This window comes from Aythya ferina (genome assembly GCF_964211825.1).
Source record: "Aythya ferina genome assembly, chromosome: 7".
In the NCBI taxonomy this organism is placed as follows: Eukaryota; Metazoa; Chordata; class Aves; order Anseriformes; family Anatidae; genus Aythya; species Aythya ferina.
In genome coordinates, this window is record NC_140302.1 from 4,579,203 (window position 1) to 4,595,752 (window position 16,550).

At 40.3% G+C, this 16,550-nt stretch overlaps 2 protein-coding genes across 12 annotated transcripts in view; one reads left to right on the top strand and one right to left on the bottom strand.

The window, feature by feature from the left end:
• On the top strand, window positions 1–7,472 carry HNRNPH3 (heterogeneous nuclear ribonucleoprotein H3). 9 transcript variants are annotated; one of them, XM_084526700.1, is made up of 10 exons: window positions 1–201; window positions 1,289–1,424; window positions 1,949–2,087; window positions 2,645–2,832; window positions 3,272–3,358; window positions 3,675–3,793; window positions 5,110–5,245; window positions 5,531–5,611; window positions 5,698–5,784; window positions 6,087–7,472. In XM_084526700.1, the coding sequence occupies exons 2-10, from the start codon at window positions 1,307–1,309 to the stop codon at window positions 6,098–6,100; spliced, it is 969 nt and encodes a 322-aa protein (XP_084382826.1). In that variant the 5' UTR covers window positions 1–201; window positions 1,289–1,306; the 3' UTR covers window positions 6,101–7,472. The 9 variants fall into 9 exon arrangements, with proteins under 9 accessions (XP_084382826.1, XP_084382822.1, XP_084382829.1 ...); XM_084526696.1 differs by having other exon boundaries at window positions 6,122–7,472; XM_084526701.1 differs by having other exon boundaries at window positions 18–201; window positions 2,645–2,787.
• Window positions 6,168–16,550, bottom strand: part of RUFY2 (RUN and FYVE domain containing 2) — a 27,764-nt gene continuing 17,381 nt past the window's right edge. For all 3 annotated transcript variants that reach the window (XM_084526693.1, XM_084526692.1, XM_084526694.1), the window contains exons 13-18: window positions 15,722–15,841; window positions 13,803–13,932; window positions 13,084–13,178; window positions 11,597–11,645; window positions 10,612–10,689; window positions 6,168–9,865 (exon numbers count right to left, since the gene is read on the bottom strand). In XM_084526693.1, the coding sequence (XP_084382819.1) occupies window positions 9,722–9,865; window positions 10,612–10,689; window positions 11,597–11,645; window positions 13,084–13,178; window positions 13,803–13,932; window positions 15,722–15,841 (616 nt within the window). In that variant the 3' untranslated portion in view covers window positions 6,168–9,721. The remainder of the gene's footprint in view (window positions 9,866–10,611; window positions 10,690–11,596; window positions 11,646–13,083; window positions 13,179–13,802; window positions 13,933–15,721; window positions 15,842–16,550) is intronic.

Sequence of the window (16,550 nt, forward strand, 5' to 3'; positions counted from 1 at the left end):
CGCGTGCCGCCCGGGCGGGGCTGAGGGGAGCGCGGCGCCGCTGTCGCGATAGTTGCGCGCTCGGGGGCCGCCATCGCGCCTCGGCTGCTCGCGTCGCTGCGGAGCCCGGCGGCCGGTCGGGAGCGCGGAGGAGCTTCCTGCGCGGCGGGACGGAGCTGCCGCTGCCGGGGGCGCGCGTGAGGGCTGTGCGAGCGGCTGCCGGTGAGCGGCGGGGCGGCGGGAGGGCGGCGGGAGGGCAGCGCTCGCCTCAGCGGAGCCCGCCGGGGCCGCACGGGGAGGAGGCGGCGGCGGCGCCCCCGGGGCCGGCCGGGCCCCCCCCGGCCCTCGCCGCGGCCGGGAAGGGGCTGAGGGAGGCGGGGGGGGAGGGGGCGGCGCCTCGCTCCCGGCGCGGCCGCCATTTTGCGGAGCTGAGGCGGAGGGCGGCAGCGGGCCTGCGGAGGGCGGGCGGCGGCTCCCCGGGGCTCGGCGGCGGCTGAGGGGAGGCTGAGGCGGCTCCGCCGGGGCTGAGAGAGAGGTGCCGGGGGGACGGCGAGGGGAAAGGGGAGGCGAGGGGGGAAGGGGCGGCCGTGAGGGGGCCCCGGGGAGGCGCGTTAAATGGCGCCGGGCGGGGAGCGGGCGCTGCGGGGGGAGGCCGGCGGCGGGACGGGGCCGTGAGGAGCCCGCGGGAGGCGGCGCGGGGGGCTCCGGGCCCCTCTTTCCTTAAGCAAGGGGCGGCCCGCAGGCACCTGCCGCCGGGGGGGGGCTCGGCCGCCTCCCCCTGCCCCTCAAGGTGATCCCGCGGCGCCGCCCCGGGCTGCTTGAATTGGGAATAAAGCCCTGCCCGTGTGGCTGGGGAGGGGAGGGGGGAAAGCGCACACAAAAAGGGGCCGGGAGCGTGGCCCGTGGCGCTCGGTTCGCAGACAAAGGGGAGGGAAGGGGAGCGTTGTGGTGTGGTTCCACGCCGCAGCCGTTGCGTGGTTCCTGCCCCGCCGAGTGTCACGCGTTAAAAAACAAAAGCCGCCAGGATGAGCGCGGAGAGCGCGCTGAGGAAAGAACGAGCGCTGCCGCGACCCGCACTACCTACGTGCGGTTTTCCCTCTCGGACTCAGGGATGGTTTTAGATGCGTATGTGTCTAAGATGGGACAAAGTAAAATTTAAATGCGTAACGGGAATAAAGCGTATTATCCATAGTAATACTTAATAGTAGTTCACGGGAGGAAAACTACTTGATTTCCTTTCATGCTTGGGGGGCAGACTCAGGTACATATGGAATCTAAAGAAACTTCTTCGTTTTTTTTCTCTTGGTAGCGTTTAACTTAAATAAAAATGGACTGGAGTGGAAAACACAACGGGCCAAATGATACAACTAACGATGGAACAGTGGTACGACTTCGAGGCCTGCCGTTTGGATGCAGCAAAGAAGAAATTGTTCAGTTTTTCCAAGGTATCTCTAGTATAGTCAAAGTATAGAGAGTGACTTTTCTTGTATTTTTTACACAACGTTTTGCACACTTTAATTTGTAATGCCCATTAATGGGGTGGAGGGGGGTGTTGTGCCAGATTAGATTACTTTCAGTAAGATTTATGTCCTGTAATTACAGTACAACTAACTGTAGATGTAGTACCCCTGAGTATGTATCTATTTTTGTCGAGGTGGTAAATGTATTATGCATATTGAGATAACCTATACGTTAGCATTTGGAGCAGTTAAATCGCTTGATTGGTAGCTATGTTCTCTTCATGTAACCTAGGTGGTTGTATTTTTGCGTAACTAAAACAGAAAACAAGTATGGCTAATTCCATAAATGTTTAATGAAAGATCGTTGGCTTGTATTGTTGGGTGATGGGGGAAACTTTTTTTTTTTCGTTGTTGTTGTTTAGATATGCTTAAAGTATTTGCTGCAGATGGGAATGTTTCAGCCTTTAACACTGTTCCCCTTGATGGGGTTATTTGTCCTTGGGTTAAAGGGTTGGAAATCGTGCCAAATGGGATAACATTGACGCTGGACTACCAGGGGAGAAGCACAGGGGAGGCCTTCGTGCAGTTTGCTTCAAAGGAGATAGCAGAAAATGCTCTGGGGAAACACAAGGAAAGAATAGGGCACAGGTGGGGATGGAGAGTTTGGGATGGTGTTTAAATTTTTATTTTTTGGGGGTTGTGGGTCAGTAATGCTTTTGGGGGGGTTGGGGATCATAATATGGAACTGGGTATTTTAAAGATTTTTTTGTAACTGATCCTAAGTTAACTGGGGAAATACGGTAGATTTGGGGGGTGGGGGAGACAGTATTACTCTGTGTATGTAGCTTGCTAAACTCAGAAAAATGTTTCAGTCATTTGTGTCATGTGTAGGGTAATTTGTGCTAAGTGCTACTATAGCCAGACATTGTTTTTCACCAGTATCTTTCTCATACTGGAAAGACATGTTCTATGCTTAATTTGTACAGCTAGAATTTTCACACAGTAATTTTTGCTATTGTTAAGTTTTTCTTTGATACACTAAAGATTCTTATGGTTTTGAGAAGAAAATTAAGTTGTATGGTGTCTTTAGTCATTTTTATTGGATTGTACATCTAGTTGTAGAAAACGTAGTATGGCCTTTTATAATATTCTGAGAGCTTACGCATGTATTCTTACTTGTACCTTGAAAATCCTCTCTTATTCAGATATATTGAAATCTTCAAAAGTAGTAAGAGTGAAATCAGAGGATTCTGTGACCTGCCAAGAAGAATGATGGGACAACAGCGACCTGGACCATATGATAGACCAATAGGAGGAAGAGGGGGTTATTATGGAGCTGGGCGTGGAAGTATGTATGACAGAATGCGTCGAGGAGGTGGTGGATATGACGGTGGTATGTTTATCTAATGATAGGGGTTCTGTTGTCAGTTTCATGTTTCTGACATCTTTGTCAAGAAATAACGAAATGGCAGTAGCTTCCCATTAGGTTTGATGCACTTCTCTAAAAAGAAATTTTACTTGTAATATATCAAAAAATGCAGCTTCCTATTTAAGAGTAATGGAAAATATTTGAAAACTCTATTTTTATTTATATATTTTTTATTATTGTTTATATTTTTTATTTTATTGGATATTTTGTTTGCATGTTTTGGTCTTTTTATGGTATAAAAGGGATTCTGCACTTGAACGCTGTTCAAAAACCCAGTTTTAACAGTCTGTAGAGGCAAACATAGACATCTTGGTGCCCAAAGACTGAAAAAATGATTCTTTTGCATCACTTTGAGTTTTCTGTTACAATGTAATCATTCTTTTTCTTTCTCTCACTTGTACAGGGTATGGTGGCTTTGATGATTATGGTGGCTATAATAACTATGGCTACGGAAATGATGGCTATGATGACAGAATGAGAGATGGGAGAGGTAAAAAATACTGTTAAAAAGATTTTTTTATCTTTGAATTGTAAGACTTAGTATTTTCAAGACAGAAGTAGTGGATTTCTTTATTAAATTGTTTTGTAAAGAAAGAAGGTTACTTAGGAAAGGGGAGTTGAGGAATCTCTGTGAAATAATACACAGATAAGTGTTTAGGTTGATAACACTAGGATTGTAAACCTCTTCAGTAGCCTAATTCAATAGCCTAAAGTCAGCACTTTCAGGAAAAAAAAATAGTAATTGCTTTTCTTGCTTTTCATGATGTACTTACCAGGTGTGTGTTTTCTTGGCTGTGTTTTTCTAGGAATGGGAGGACATGGCTATGGTGGAGCTGGAGATGCAGGTTCAGGTTTCCACGGTGGTGGTCATTTTGTTCACATGAGAGGACTGCCTTTTCGAGCAACAGAAAATGACATTGCTAATGTAAGTACAGTAGTAAAAAACCTGACCTTTTAACACCAAGAGTTTACATGTTCTTGTCTTTCCCTATTCCAAACTAATTTACGGTTCTCCAGTGAGTGATTGATAGCTTTAACACATCTGCTACCTGAAGTCATGGTTACTTATGCAAGTTCTGCACAACTTCACAACAAACGAGCGTTTATAAAGGTAATGTCTGCGGTAAGGTTACTAAAGAAGTCAGATTATTTTTAAAATTAATTCCTGTACTTTTCTGCTTTTTAATTTCCTTAAAAGATGGATACGGTTGTTACAATCAGTATCTTCATTCTAAGACTTTCAGAAGCTTAAGTTTAACTGAAGATAGAGAGATTTTGTAAAAGAGTGATAGTAGATGTGAAACTTTGATGGTTTGTATGTTGACATGAAACTTGTTTTAGGATGGACAAAGTGGGAAAACAGCAGGGAGCTGTGTTTGCAGGGAAAGTATCACGTTTACCCATAAGACATCAGGGTGGCAGATAAAGGGACACATGCAGGATTTGGGGAATCTTGAGTCAGTGTGGATGTCTGTTGTGATTACAGGGAGAGAAGTTTTCATGGGACAGTGGGCCTGGTTTAATCATAGGCTCTGTACAGGGGGGTACCTTCCTTATTAGTTGTATCTGCATGGTGTATATGTGGAACTCCATCAGGTTGTGCTCATTTTCTTCATTTTCTGTATTTTGAAATCGAGTTGTAACATCAGTTTGGTTGTTTCCTTCAATCTAAAGACTTTGAAAACAAGGGTCAGACCTCAGTCTTTGATTCAGAGCACTTTACTGCAAGTTGAAAGCGTGATGAGTAGTAGTACCACAATAGTTACCCTAAAAATTCATTTGCACATACTGTCTATTAAAAGGGCAGTTGGTCAGATACACCATTGCATCTTTTGATGACTTCTGTGGGAAGAGAAATCTGGTTAACAGCTTCTTTGTTGTAATTCCATAAACATGTCCCTACTTCAGGATCTTTATTTGGCTCTGCTTCTATGAAAATTAAGTCAAGACTCCTTTTCCAGTGAGGCATCTTACTAGAATGTATTGCTTAAAGAGATGTTTGCAGGCGGGTATTTTGGTTTGTATCTGTTTTTAAAGAGAGCTACTGAAGATCTGTGGCTGGAGTTCTTCAAGTTGTATAATAGGGATTGTAAGTAATGCTCTGGAAATGAGTAATTAAATTTCTCAGTCTACCACACTAAATCATTAGTTAGTGCTTAGTGCTGTAATCCCTGGGACAGCAAAAAATGTACCTGGCTTAAATTCTAAATTTATATGACTTTTTTTTGTTTTTATTCTTAGTTTTTCTCGCCGTTGAATCCTATAAGAGTTCACATTGATATTGGGGCAGATGGACGAGCAACAGGAGAGGCAGATGTGGAATTTGTAACACATGAGGATGCAGTAGCTGCTATGTCAAAGGATAAGAATCACATGCGTGAGTGTTGTGTTCAGATGAGGTTTTTGTTGACCAGGTTTTGGTGTGGTATATTTAGGTAAACTGAATGTAAGGGTTTAAACTCAGTATAACTAAAGTTACACTGCATTAAATACACACATCGTGGTATTTTTTGCTGTTTATCAGAATAACGACTAATTGGTCGTTTAAAAAAAAAAAAAAAAAAACTGTGGACTTCCAACTAATTCTGCAGGATGGATTGTTTTCTTCGAATCTTTCTGTTTTCTGAATCAAAATACAACCTCGTTTATTGATTTCCTACAGAACATCGATATATTGAACTATTCCTGAATTCAACTGCTGGAGGTGGATCTGGAATGGGAGGCTATGGCAGAGATGGCATGGGTATGCATCAGTTCCAGATTGAGCTCATTTTGCCAAACATCATAGTGGGGTTCCCAGCTTGTAACGGGGCATATTCTGCTTTTCAGATCAAGGTTACGGCTCTGTTGGCAGAATGGGCATGGGTAGCAATTACAGTGGCGGGTACGGAACTCCTGATGGCTTGGGTGGATACAGTAAGTAGACGTTCTGTTTTATATTTACTGACTGTGTTGCTATATCTGTCTTCTGACAGATTATCTGGAAGGGTGGGATCTGGGTGCTGTAGAATGTGCTGGGAGAAAGGGAAAGGAGGACATTGGTTTAACTTCCGATTATAAATTACATGTTTTGTTTGTTGTTTTTTTTTTTAATACCTTGGGCTACTGCAGCAAATGCTTTTTTAGAAAAATAGTGCTGAAGTATTGTTGTTCTAGTGTAACTTAAGTTGGTGCTGAACAGTTTTGTATTACCCATCACGTTCTTTTCTTTTTTTAAGGTATGTATACGTGACCTTGTGTCAATTGTTTGCAGGTCGTGGCAGTGGAAATAGTGGAGGATACTATGGGCAAGGCAGTATGGGTGGAGGAGGATGGCGTGGAATGTATTGAAGGATAGCCTTGCTTCTGCGTAATATCCTGGAAGAAACAGTCTCTGGTCTACTAGACTTTCTTACAAAATTTAATTTCTTTTGTATTTTAAGAACTTTATAATGACTGAAGGAATGTGTTTTCACAATATTATTTGGTAAGCAACAGATTGTGATGGGAAAATCTGTTTTCTGTAGGTTTTATTTGTTGCATACTCTGACTTTAAATAAATTTTTATATTCAAACCACTGATGTTGATACTTTTTATACTAGTTACTCCTAAGGATGTATTACATATTCAGGAAACAGTCGGTTTAAGATGTTGTACTATGGTTCAATAAAGGTGGTTGTACTGTAACTCCTATGAACACTGAGTTCTATGTAATCTTGGTGTAGTGAACGAGTTTGAAAAATTCACTTGTTTAAGGGGAAAAAGGTAGATTAATAGACTAGTTTATTTGGTAACAATCTTTCCTAAATCCTTTTGATAAGTTGTACGTAATAATTTCTCAACATTGCATTAAGCTAAAGCTGTGGAGGCTAAAAGTCATCGTTCCAGCTTCCTTCCTTGTACTATCACAACCTACTGTGCTTTTCAAATGCACGGTTGCATAAACGCTTAGTTTCCAAGTTGTGTGCATCCACAACACCAAGCTACAGTAGTTCTCTGCTTTGCTGTAGAACTCCAGGTGCTGCATTTCACACATTTAACTTGCAAATGAGTTGCTAAGTGTACTAAAACACTAGCACAGCTTTCAGCTACCATGAAATAGGTCAAATACTACTTAATTTCAAGTTAGCTTAACTTTTTTTCTTCACAAACTGTTTTTGGGTGTTCTTAGGAAGACGGGGGGATTTTGAAGCAAGACGTAAGTTTCTTTCACCAAACTTGTATTTCAACACCATTGAGCTTTTTCCTTTAGTACATATAGCTGATTTGTCTGTATTTGTTCAAAACTTGGCAACCCATTTTATGGATGAGCTTGTTATAAGCCACGTTTCTAAAATGAGAACTGTAAGCCCGATACTTGTTAAGTGACACAACCCCAAACACATTGAAAAAAGTTTTTTGTGCATTTGTGACATGTAAGATGTGTAAGAAACAATTGTTTGAAGACACTTAACATACCTGATGTGTAACGAGGTATTTATTCTGAGCCAGTGTGATCTCCCAAACTAACTGCTTTGTCCTCAATGCCTCCCTTAAGATGTCAAATGTGATCTTGGGTATTGAAAGTTTGTCACCTGTTCTGCCAGTACTGTGTTATATATGTAATAAATGTCTTACTGCGGGAGAGAGTAGAATGGAGTTTATTTCACTAGAGAGTGTGTGCTTGTGTCCAAGTGACTGGAAGTAAGAGCTGAAAGGGGCATCGGCCATAGGAAGTGAAATACTTTGGGATAAGAAGGGGAGGAGAGATGGCTTGAAATCATTATACCAGGGATGGTGCAGGGCTCTGTTTTTAACTTGGTGCTCACAGTCTAAGTAGCGGTTCTTTGGTCAGTTGCTGAGGTTTGCCTTCTAAAAGTAAGGTAACACAGGTCAGGACAATGCATCTTAGAGTCAGGTGAAGTACATCTACTTAAAGATTTTTCTAAAAGCATAGGGTCTGAATACTGTCTGATAGTGTCAGCTCTAACCTTTCCTCAATCAAGTATGCTCTGCATTCTATTTTCTGAGAAAAAACACGCAAACACTGGTTTAAGACTTACCTTTGGGAGAGCAGGGGGATTTACTTGGTTACTCAAAGTAGCTTGAAGTGTAAGTTACCAAAGGTACACTGAATGTGAGTCTTGAATGAAATTCTGCTGTATGGGACAGTGCAAACATCCTCAAATCACAGTACTTTCAGGAGACAAGTGAGCAGCACTTTGTTAAGTAAGGAGTAGGGTAGCTCCCCTCTGTCAAACATGTGCAAAGACATTCTAAACAACGATCACATCAATAAAATGCCAAGAATACTCTGAATTGCAAATTTTAATATGACATTGCTCCCATCATTAAGTTGCAGATCAATTAAATTTATTTTTTCCAAAAGCTATTTACAGATTTACAAATATTTGTTTTACATTTTACAAAAAGTTATGCTGGGTAATTTTAAAAACACTTTCCTTTACAAAAGCTACATAAGCAACTACATTGATGTGTCAAAATTAACAGGATAGCTCTTGGAATATTGGCTAAATGCCTATCCTTAAAAGACACAGCTAAGCTAAACAACATTTAGGAATGACTAAAAGACCTGTTTCTAAGCCTCCCTGCTCCTGTCAGTAGGAATATAACAGGCCCATGGATGAAAGAACCAGGGAGTTGATAATTCTGCTGACTGCTCCTCAGTACTGACCAGAGATTTCACAGCTGGATCCAGCCACACGAAGGGCTGAAGGAAAGACAGTTTGATGCTAGTGCAGTGACATCAAACTGAGGCTGATACTAAATACAACCCAAAAGGCTGTATTCTTATTTGGCTACTAGAAGAATAAAGACTTCCATTCCAGCAGAAATTACCATGGGATAACAACGAGAGGAGTGAGAGATGTGTCAGACCTAGCAACACTCAAAAGCTGTCTTGAAGAAAAGAAAGACCGATTTAGAAACAAACTGGAAATTTGAGAAAGGTAGTGACAAAATCAGGAATAACCTTCCTGTCAACAAAGGACACGGTCTGCAGTGCTTAATCCTAGTGTCTCTTGGCAGCACATTCACGCTGCTTCTAGAGCTAAGTCTGACTTACATGAAAACAATGCAGATCCTCGTTTGAAGCTACAGACAACGTAAGGCAAAACAACTGGAATGAACATCTCTCCATGAAAACACAGATATGCCAAATTAATAGTTCATTTTACAAAATAATTTGGCAAAATGCAACTCCTTTCTTCCAGTGCCTAAAGACACTGTTTCTCACCTGTCCGATAAAATCTTCTGCACCTGTGACTACAAAGAACAGAGCTGTCAGTGCAATATTCTTTGATGCATCAAATCTTGAGAATTGAGGGGAAGCAAACAAATACGGTATTTGGCAATAACTTACAGGACCACCTGCATTAATTTCATTACTAATTTTAAAATACAATTTAAAACTACCTACTGCAGAGTTTTACTTCACAGCAGCATACTGCAGGCAAATTGTGCAGCAGAATTAGGTTGGACTTGTTGCAGACTAGCCTGTAGAAGCAGGTAAATATATCACGTTTTTCAAGATCAAAACGACTAAGATACTTACCAAATACATATTAACACTGAGTCTTCTCCTGTATAAACTGCCCTCCTTCCTCCAGAAAAGCTTACAAGTAATCTGTTAGACTAACACTGCGATCTGTATTTTTAACATGTTCAGTTTTAACACGTTTTCCATCTTTGGATCCCATTTTCTCTACTTCTATGAACAGGAAGCAGCCAATAAACTCCTCTACAGTGCTTTGAAAATGCAACCTCAGACTGCTTACCTGAAATTCCAGAAACAGTGCTGTACATTCTGTAGCTGGTACACTTTTACAGAATTAGCTAAATACCAAAAGGTGATAAATTACTTGTAAAAGAATCTTAGGGCACATTAGAAGAGCACCTCTGTATAAGTATTGCATGGCAGGAATCACAGACGCGAACAGGCTTTGGCGAAGAAGGCAGAGGCAGTTCATTGTCCGAACAGGCATTACAGAAGATCTCACCACAGTTTCTACAGTGATGCTAAATAATGGGGAGAAGGGAGAAGGGTTTGTCAAGAAAAAAAAATCAAAAATTGCAGTGGAAATATACTTGGTAATTGGATACCAATAAGCCACACATACAGAGCAATCTCAGCTGTGATTCTTTCCAATTCTTTGGTCCAAGCATGAAATCAGTTTTCAAAAGATAATTCATCTAAATCCCAATCTATGATGCAATCCTACACGGACCAAATTTCTACACTTTTCAGATTTTTTTCAATCCCAAGAATAAGATGAACTAACATATTTTGTCAAATAAAAATATAAGCATGAGTGGACAACTCTGTCAAGCAGCTCATGAGATTTAACATTAAAAATAGGTACAATAAAAATTTCTGCATACATTAATAAGGCTTGAAAATTAACACCACTTTCAAACCACAATAAATTCACAACCTTTTAAGTTTATTATATAAAAAATGCAATAAGATGACTTGCACGTGTCAAATTTTAACAGTGCCACAGCTGACAAGCACTTGAGATGGTGATTCCAGAAAGTAGGTTGAATAATTTTAAGTATGGTCCTCTGTCACACTTTACCCAAAGGCAGTGTTTCTTTTGATAGCAGGGCCTGACTGTGTTACACATATCAAAGAATTAGAAAACCATCTCAGAAAATATCTACACGTTCATCTGAAGGTTGACATTTCATACTGCATCTCTAAGATGCTGACACATTTCTCATAATACATGTAAAAAAGTTGGAAGAAATTGTTTTAGTTTTACCTTCCTTTTGGAAAGGGAAAATTCCTTTTCGCATAACTTGCAATGTGTAGCCTCTTTGTCCTTCAACCAAACCTGGCCCTGGAGAAAAAAAAAGATCATAAATATGTGTATCCAATAAAGGTAAACTTTTGGGTTCCAAAGGACAAAACAAATCAATAGGAGTAGCATTTACTGCCTGAATTGCTTAATGCCCTGAGACTACTCTAATGTCACAGAGAGACTAATGCAGAGTAAGTCTGCTCCAAAACACTGCTAAGAGAAAGAGAACAGGTGCAAAGAGAACATGCTTGAGGTAGTAAAGATGGTCAATGGCTGAGATGGGAAAAGCAGAAAGCTATCCAAGTCTCAAAGCTGAAGCCTATTTCCTTGTCCATCACAGAGGAACAGTCCTCAAGATGCTGGGGAGCAAAAAAAACAAAAGACAGTGTCAAGAGCTGTTCATTTCCTTCTGTCTACACCAATTAAGAAAAACGGTAGTGTGTTTGGCAAAACCACTTCGCACACCTTTACCTGGACTGAAAGAACACCTAAGGTCACACGCCACGTGATCCAGCGTGTGCAGACACAAACGCTGCTCTGAAGCAAGTCTTAAGAAAGTTCCCAATCTTTCACCGTTACAAAGTGTATTTTTAGTGCCTTTTGGATGATCAAGTATTTAGTGATTGCTGATAAGTAGCACGTAATTTAAGCTCAGTTGGTTACATAGATTTTCCCAGATATACTTTGTAAAATAAAAAGGGTGTACTATTGCAAGAAGTGTCAAAATACATACTTTTATGTCAAACAATAAAAATCAGAAACAACTGAATATTTTCTTTCCTTAAGGCTACAGAGAATCCGTGCTTCTCTCCCACTTGGAGGATATCATACAATGAGTGTCTCCTGTAGAGCTGTTGCTGGAGAGGAGCCTTTTCTTGCTTACAAAACAGTTCAATGTGGACAGTGGGAAAAAAAAAAGTATCTCTTTCCTCCAAATCCTACCAACCTGCAATGCTTTGTTGGCTTCCTTTATATCTTCTATTTTCAGCTTTGATCTAAAAAATAAAGATAATGCTATTTCAAACTTTTGTTAGTTACTGCACAACAACTTTAAAAGGATTTAACAACTTTTAAGCAGAGTACTCTGAGCTTCTACTTAGTATTTCATATTATAGCACCATCTAGGAGATGCTGTCCTAAGTACTACACAAAGAGAACGAGCTCTCTCCAAAGAGCTCGGAATCCTTTGAATGGCTGCAGATATGTTTGGGATTATATGGATAAAAGAAATTTGTACCAGCGTAGCTCTGTGCAAATACCTAAAGCTAGCACATGGCGTTGGTATGAACCAGGAATTGAAATTTCTGGACTGCCATGCTGGGAAAACCAACCTTCCCCCAGCAATCCAGTGCCAACCCACTCAGAATTGCCTAAACTACAATATACACAGTAAGTTTTTACACAGGGCATGAAAGCCCACACTAGTTATGGCAAAACAATTCAGAAGATACATCTTTAAATGAAACTTTAACAACACTGGAGGAGGATAACAACTGTGCTCAGAGCTTATTGCTCATTGTAGTCTGAAGGGGCATAGCCCAGGCAAGGACTGGCTTAGCCTTCTGCCCAACACCGTGGAGCCCATGGAGCTGGATCCACCAGATGTGGAGGAACGGATGGAAGTGGATCCACCTCTGCCAGGACAGGCCTGGGACTACTGCTGCATGTCTTTGTGCTCTGCCATTCAAGAGCACCAACAGCAGTGCAGGAGTGCCCAGCGAGCCCCCTACTTGTTGCTCAGGCTCCATCGCAAGCATTAGCTTGGAGCCACCAAACACCACGGACATCCCGTAGGCTTGCCTGCAAGATGTCCCGGCAGTAAACAGCTCTTGGCGATTCTCAGGGGTTGTGTGAGTGCTTCTTTTGGGGGGAATGGGCTAAAGTTGCACCAGGGGAGGTTTAGGTTGGATGTTAGGAAGAACTTCTTTACCAAAAGGGTTGTCAGGCATTGGGATGGGCTGCCCAGGGAAGTGGTGGAGTCACCATCCCTGGAGGTCTTGAAAAGACGTTTAGATGTAGAGCTCAGGGATATGGTTTAGTGGGGGACTGGTTAGGTCAGAGGTGGGACTCGGCAATCTTGGAGGTCTCTTCCAATCTGGGTGATTCTGTGATTCTGCTTGGGTTCCTTCTTTAGGAAAGCTAAGATATGCAAACTTGTCAGCCAATTTCAATGAAAAACTCCTCCTACTGCCCCCCATACCCTTTTTACCTAGGATTTTCCTTATCAGAGCACTGTGCACAATTGCATATGAGGCCACAGTTAGGCCACAAGTCAAAAATAAAAATAAACAGATTTCAACTAACTGGACATTATTTCTTCCTGATAACTGGTTAGGTAATCTTGTCTTATACATTGAACTTCACATGACCACCATCCTATTATTTCTCTTAATCCAAGTTAACATGACAAATGAAATCATCGTGAATAATTACTCGCTCAGCTTGGATGCCAGTTCTTGGAGAGCAGCTTCTTGGTCTTGACATATCCTTTTCAGTTGCCTGTTTTTTTCTTGAAGTTTAAGGAACTCCTTAAAAAAAAGAAAAAAAAAATATTCACACACTATATATGTATATGCCTAAAGCCTAGCAAATACAGATGTATGTGCCTAACGGCTAGAAAACTGCTCCTAACCCAAGCTGATCTTACTGACAAAAGTAAATGAATTGATGATTCATATCAGTTGATGTTATGAATCTCTATAAAGATTTCTAAATCCAATTCAAACAGCAACAATTCAAGATTAAATTCTTATCCCTAAGAGTTGAAGCATTTTTGCTTCTTCAGTCCTCTCCAGGAAATAAATACAATTTATTGCAGAGATCAACATCACTATATAGCCATGTACCAAGTCAGACAGAACCTAAAGCACTTTCTGGCTTATCATAAGGAGACACTGTTCAGTAAAACTGAGAAAGGAAAATGAGAATTTCATTTTTCCTTATTCAAAGGAGGGGATTCTGATAAGAAGAATAAATGGGGAGTAAAAAGAAAACCAATGTTTCCATTTTTTTTCTTAATCGATCTGTGAGAATACATTAGTCTAATCTCTCTTATCTACTTGCAGAAATCCTTAGAAATACCATGCCTAAATTCATAATTAACTTTAAAGTCAGTTTCTAAATTACTACTCAAGTTATATTGTAGAATTTACTTTTTTAAGGTTAATTATTTCTTGAGTTTCTATTCGTAGATGAGATACAGTTTCTTTCTCCTTTTGAAGATCATCCTCTAGCGTTTGCCGCCACTCCTTTTCTATCTTCAAATCAGTTTCCAGTTGAAGCCTAGAATATGCAAACCGAACAAACAAACAAAAGAAAACAATCACTGAGCACAACAGTACCATTTATAAAACAAAAATGAGTTTATTTCTGGGTGCAATATCCTATTACCATAATAAACAGCTGATGTGTTTTTTAAAACAGAAATAGCGCGGCACTATCAAAACATTTTAGACCTCATTGTAATAAACAAAAAACTGTCACTTAGGAAGTGCTTTTAAAAAGAAATGCATTTAAAAGGATCAAGACTATGGCATCGTTTTGAAGAGCTGTCCAATAAATGAACAAGAGAAGATTAACCACAACCTTCTAAAGCATTTTTAAAGACATGCATAAGGGAATGCCCTCCCTTAACTTTATGTACCTTGTTTCTAAAATAAACAAACAAACCACACTGCCATTGGTGATACACAGAATGTTTACATACATCTCTGGTGCTCACAGAAGTTATTTAATATTGTATCTTCAGGTGTTAATCTTCTTGTTTAGAATAAGGCTTATGGAGATTTGAATTGAATTAAGACTAAAGAAGGAAGGACTTTAAAGTGCTATTTTAACTGAGCTTCCTACATGGCTGAGGTTCAACATAAAGAGGGATCTAAATCCTATTAGTTTAATAGGAGGCCAGTTATTGGCACTGGGGTTAATCTGATGGAAGATCCACTCTAGCCAGAGTTTTGTTATCAGTTTTGTGGAAGGGTTGGTGATTAGAATGTCACGGAAAACAAAGGACAGAATCACGCTGCCCAACCTTCTACATCTAAATCTTGCCGACACACCAGAAGAGGAAAAAAAGCCTGAGAATAGTCATGCAAGGTTTTTTGATGGAAAACCTGTATCCACATTAATTTCCCTGTTTTAAAACCAACATCATTTTTAAAGGAAAGACTTACATTTGGGACACTACCTCAGCATCTGGTTGGAAAAGATCAGAAGTGAGCATGACCTTGAGGTTTCAGAATTGCAGAATTCTAAGGTTGGGGTCTGAAATGTTCTTTTGCCCAAAATCTGCAAAGATGACTGTGGTAGTAAAGTGAACATTTGTCATGACAGTTAAACAAGTTTATTAACATTCAGAGTTGTACGAGAGGCAGGGTGGGCTGGTAATCGGATTGGAATTCACTAATATTTAAGCTCCAATCCTTGGGTCACAGATCTGCAACTATCTTAAATAGTTTACTTGTTATTTTGATCACAGAGAAAACACCTGCCCCTACAGGGAGCTTTTTACATTAGATATTTATTTAGATAAGCACTGAAAAATTTAACAGGAGAAAGGGTAGAGGGTTGGCCTTTATGTTGCATTTTAGTATTTTGATTCCTGTGGGTTTCTTCTCATGCAGAGTGGTAAATTAAACCATTTTTAAGGCTTTTACCTTATTCATAAGCCTGATCAATTGTACTATTCTTATGCCATTTCTGTTTAAGTTTATAGTATTACATACTTATGGGGTTTGTTAAAAGTGTGGATTCCTACTACTACACTACGTATTTTCCCCTGCTTATGATGATTTCCTAATGAATTACGCCGGCACCTTTAGCCAAAAAATACTTCTGTTCTTTCTCTTCCTTTTGAGCTGCATGCCATTTCAGAGGTGCCCAAAGGTAGCCTGACTTCCCTGGAATGCACTTATTTTCTGTCACCTTGCCAGTGCCTAACATTACCATCTTTAGTATTTACATTCTGTTCAAAACCATTTATCAACCACCAGCCTGCATTAACACAGGAGACATGCTGCACTGCAGAAGGTTTATGGCTATATATTTTTCCAAACAGGACAGGTATACTTACAGCTGTTTCTCCTTCTGGGAGAATTCTTTCTGCAGACTTTCAGATTTATTCACATATTCCTGTTTAAGTTTCTCATCCTCATTCTCTGCTTCCACTTGAGCCTTCTCTGCTTGCTGCAATCTGGTGTAATTCAAATCAACTTTGGGTAAAACTGAAGCTAGAACTAGGGTGTAGAGGGTGAAGAAGACAAATAAAAGAAAAATGGGGAAATAGAAACATTTCTAAATAAAAACAAAGTTTGGGGGAAACTCACAAACTCAAACGAGAAATCCATACAATGCCTAGAGAACTAGCTCCTGTTTTTCATACAGTAACAGAGTAATCACTGTAAGTAATCAGTTTTTTTATTTTATGCTCATCAATAACAGATGCCAAAGCATGATGATACATTTTAGAATTGAAGCATATACCTTAATTTATTTTTTTTTACTCTAGTATATGTTCCTGTGTTATTTTTAGAAGCTTTTTTTTTTTTTTCCCCTTTTTTTTCTCATCTTTTTTAAAATAAACCCTGTAAAAGTACTTGGCTTGGCTAGTACTTGACTAATCACCCATTAAGAGAGGGCAGAACATGTGTTGTGCAAAAGCAGCTTAAAACAATTCAAGCATAAGGCTGAACACAGAGCACGGCAATCAGACAGCAAAACACTTAACTAGCCTAACACGAGACACACCCTGACAGGTCCCACTACATTTAGAGAACTATCTCAACTACATCACATTAGTAATTAACTTAAATAATCTGTATTAAAAATAATACATTCTTACAGTGGTTTAAATAGCTCCATACTACAGACAAAATAAATAAATAAAACTGATTAATCATGAA

What these genes read in the sequence shown, in the direction of transcription:
- HNRNPH3 (XM_084526696.1), top strand. Translation starts at nt 1,307, where the DNA reads ATGGACTGGAGTGGAAAACACAACGGGCCAAATGATACAACTAACGAT. An exon ending in AGGTGGTGGATATGACGGTG is followed by an intron (nt 2,833 to 3,271) that starts GTATGTTTATCT and finishes TCACTTGTACAG; the next exon opens with GGTATGGTGGCTTTGATGAT. An exon ending in AAAGGATAAGAATCACATGC is followed by an intron (nt 5,246 to 5,530) that starts GTGAGTGTTGTG and finishes GATTTCCTACAG; the next exon opens with AACATCGATATATTGAACTA.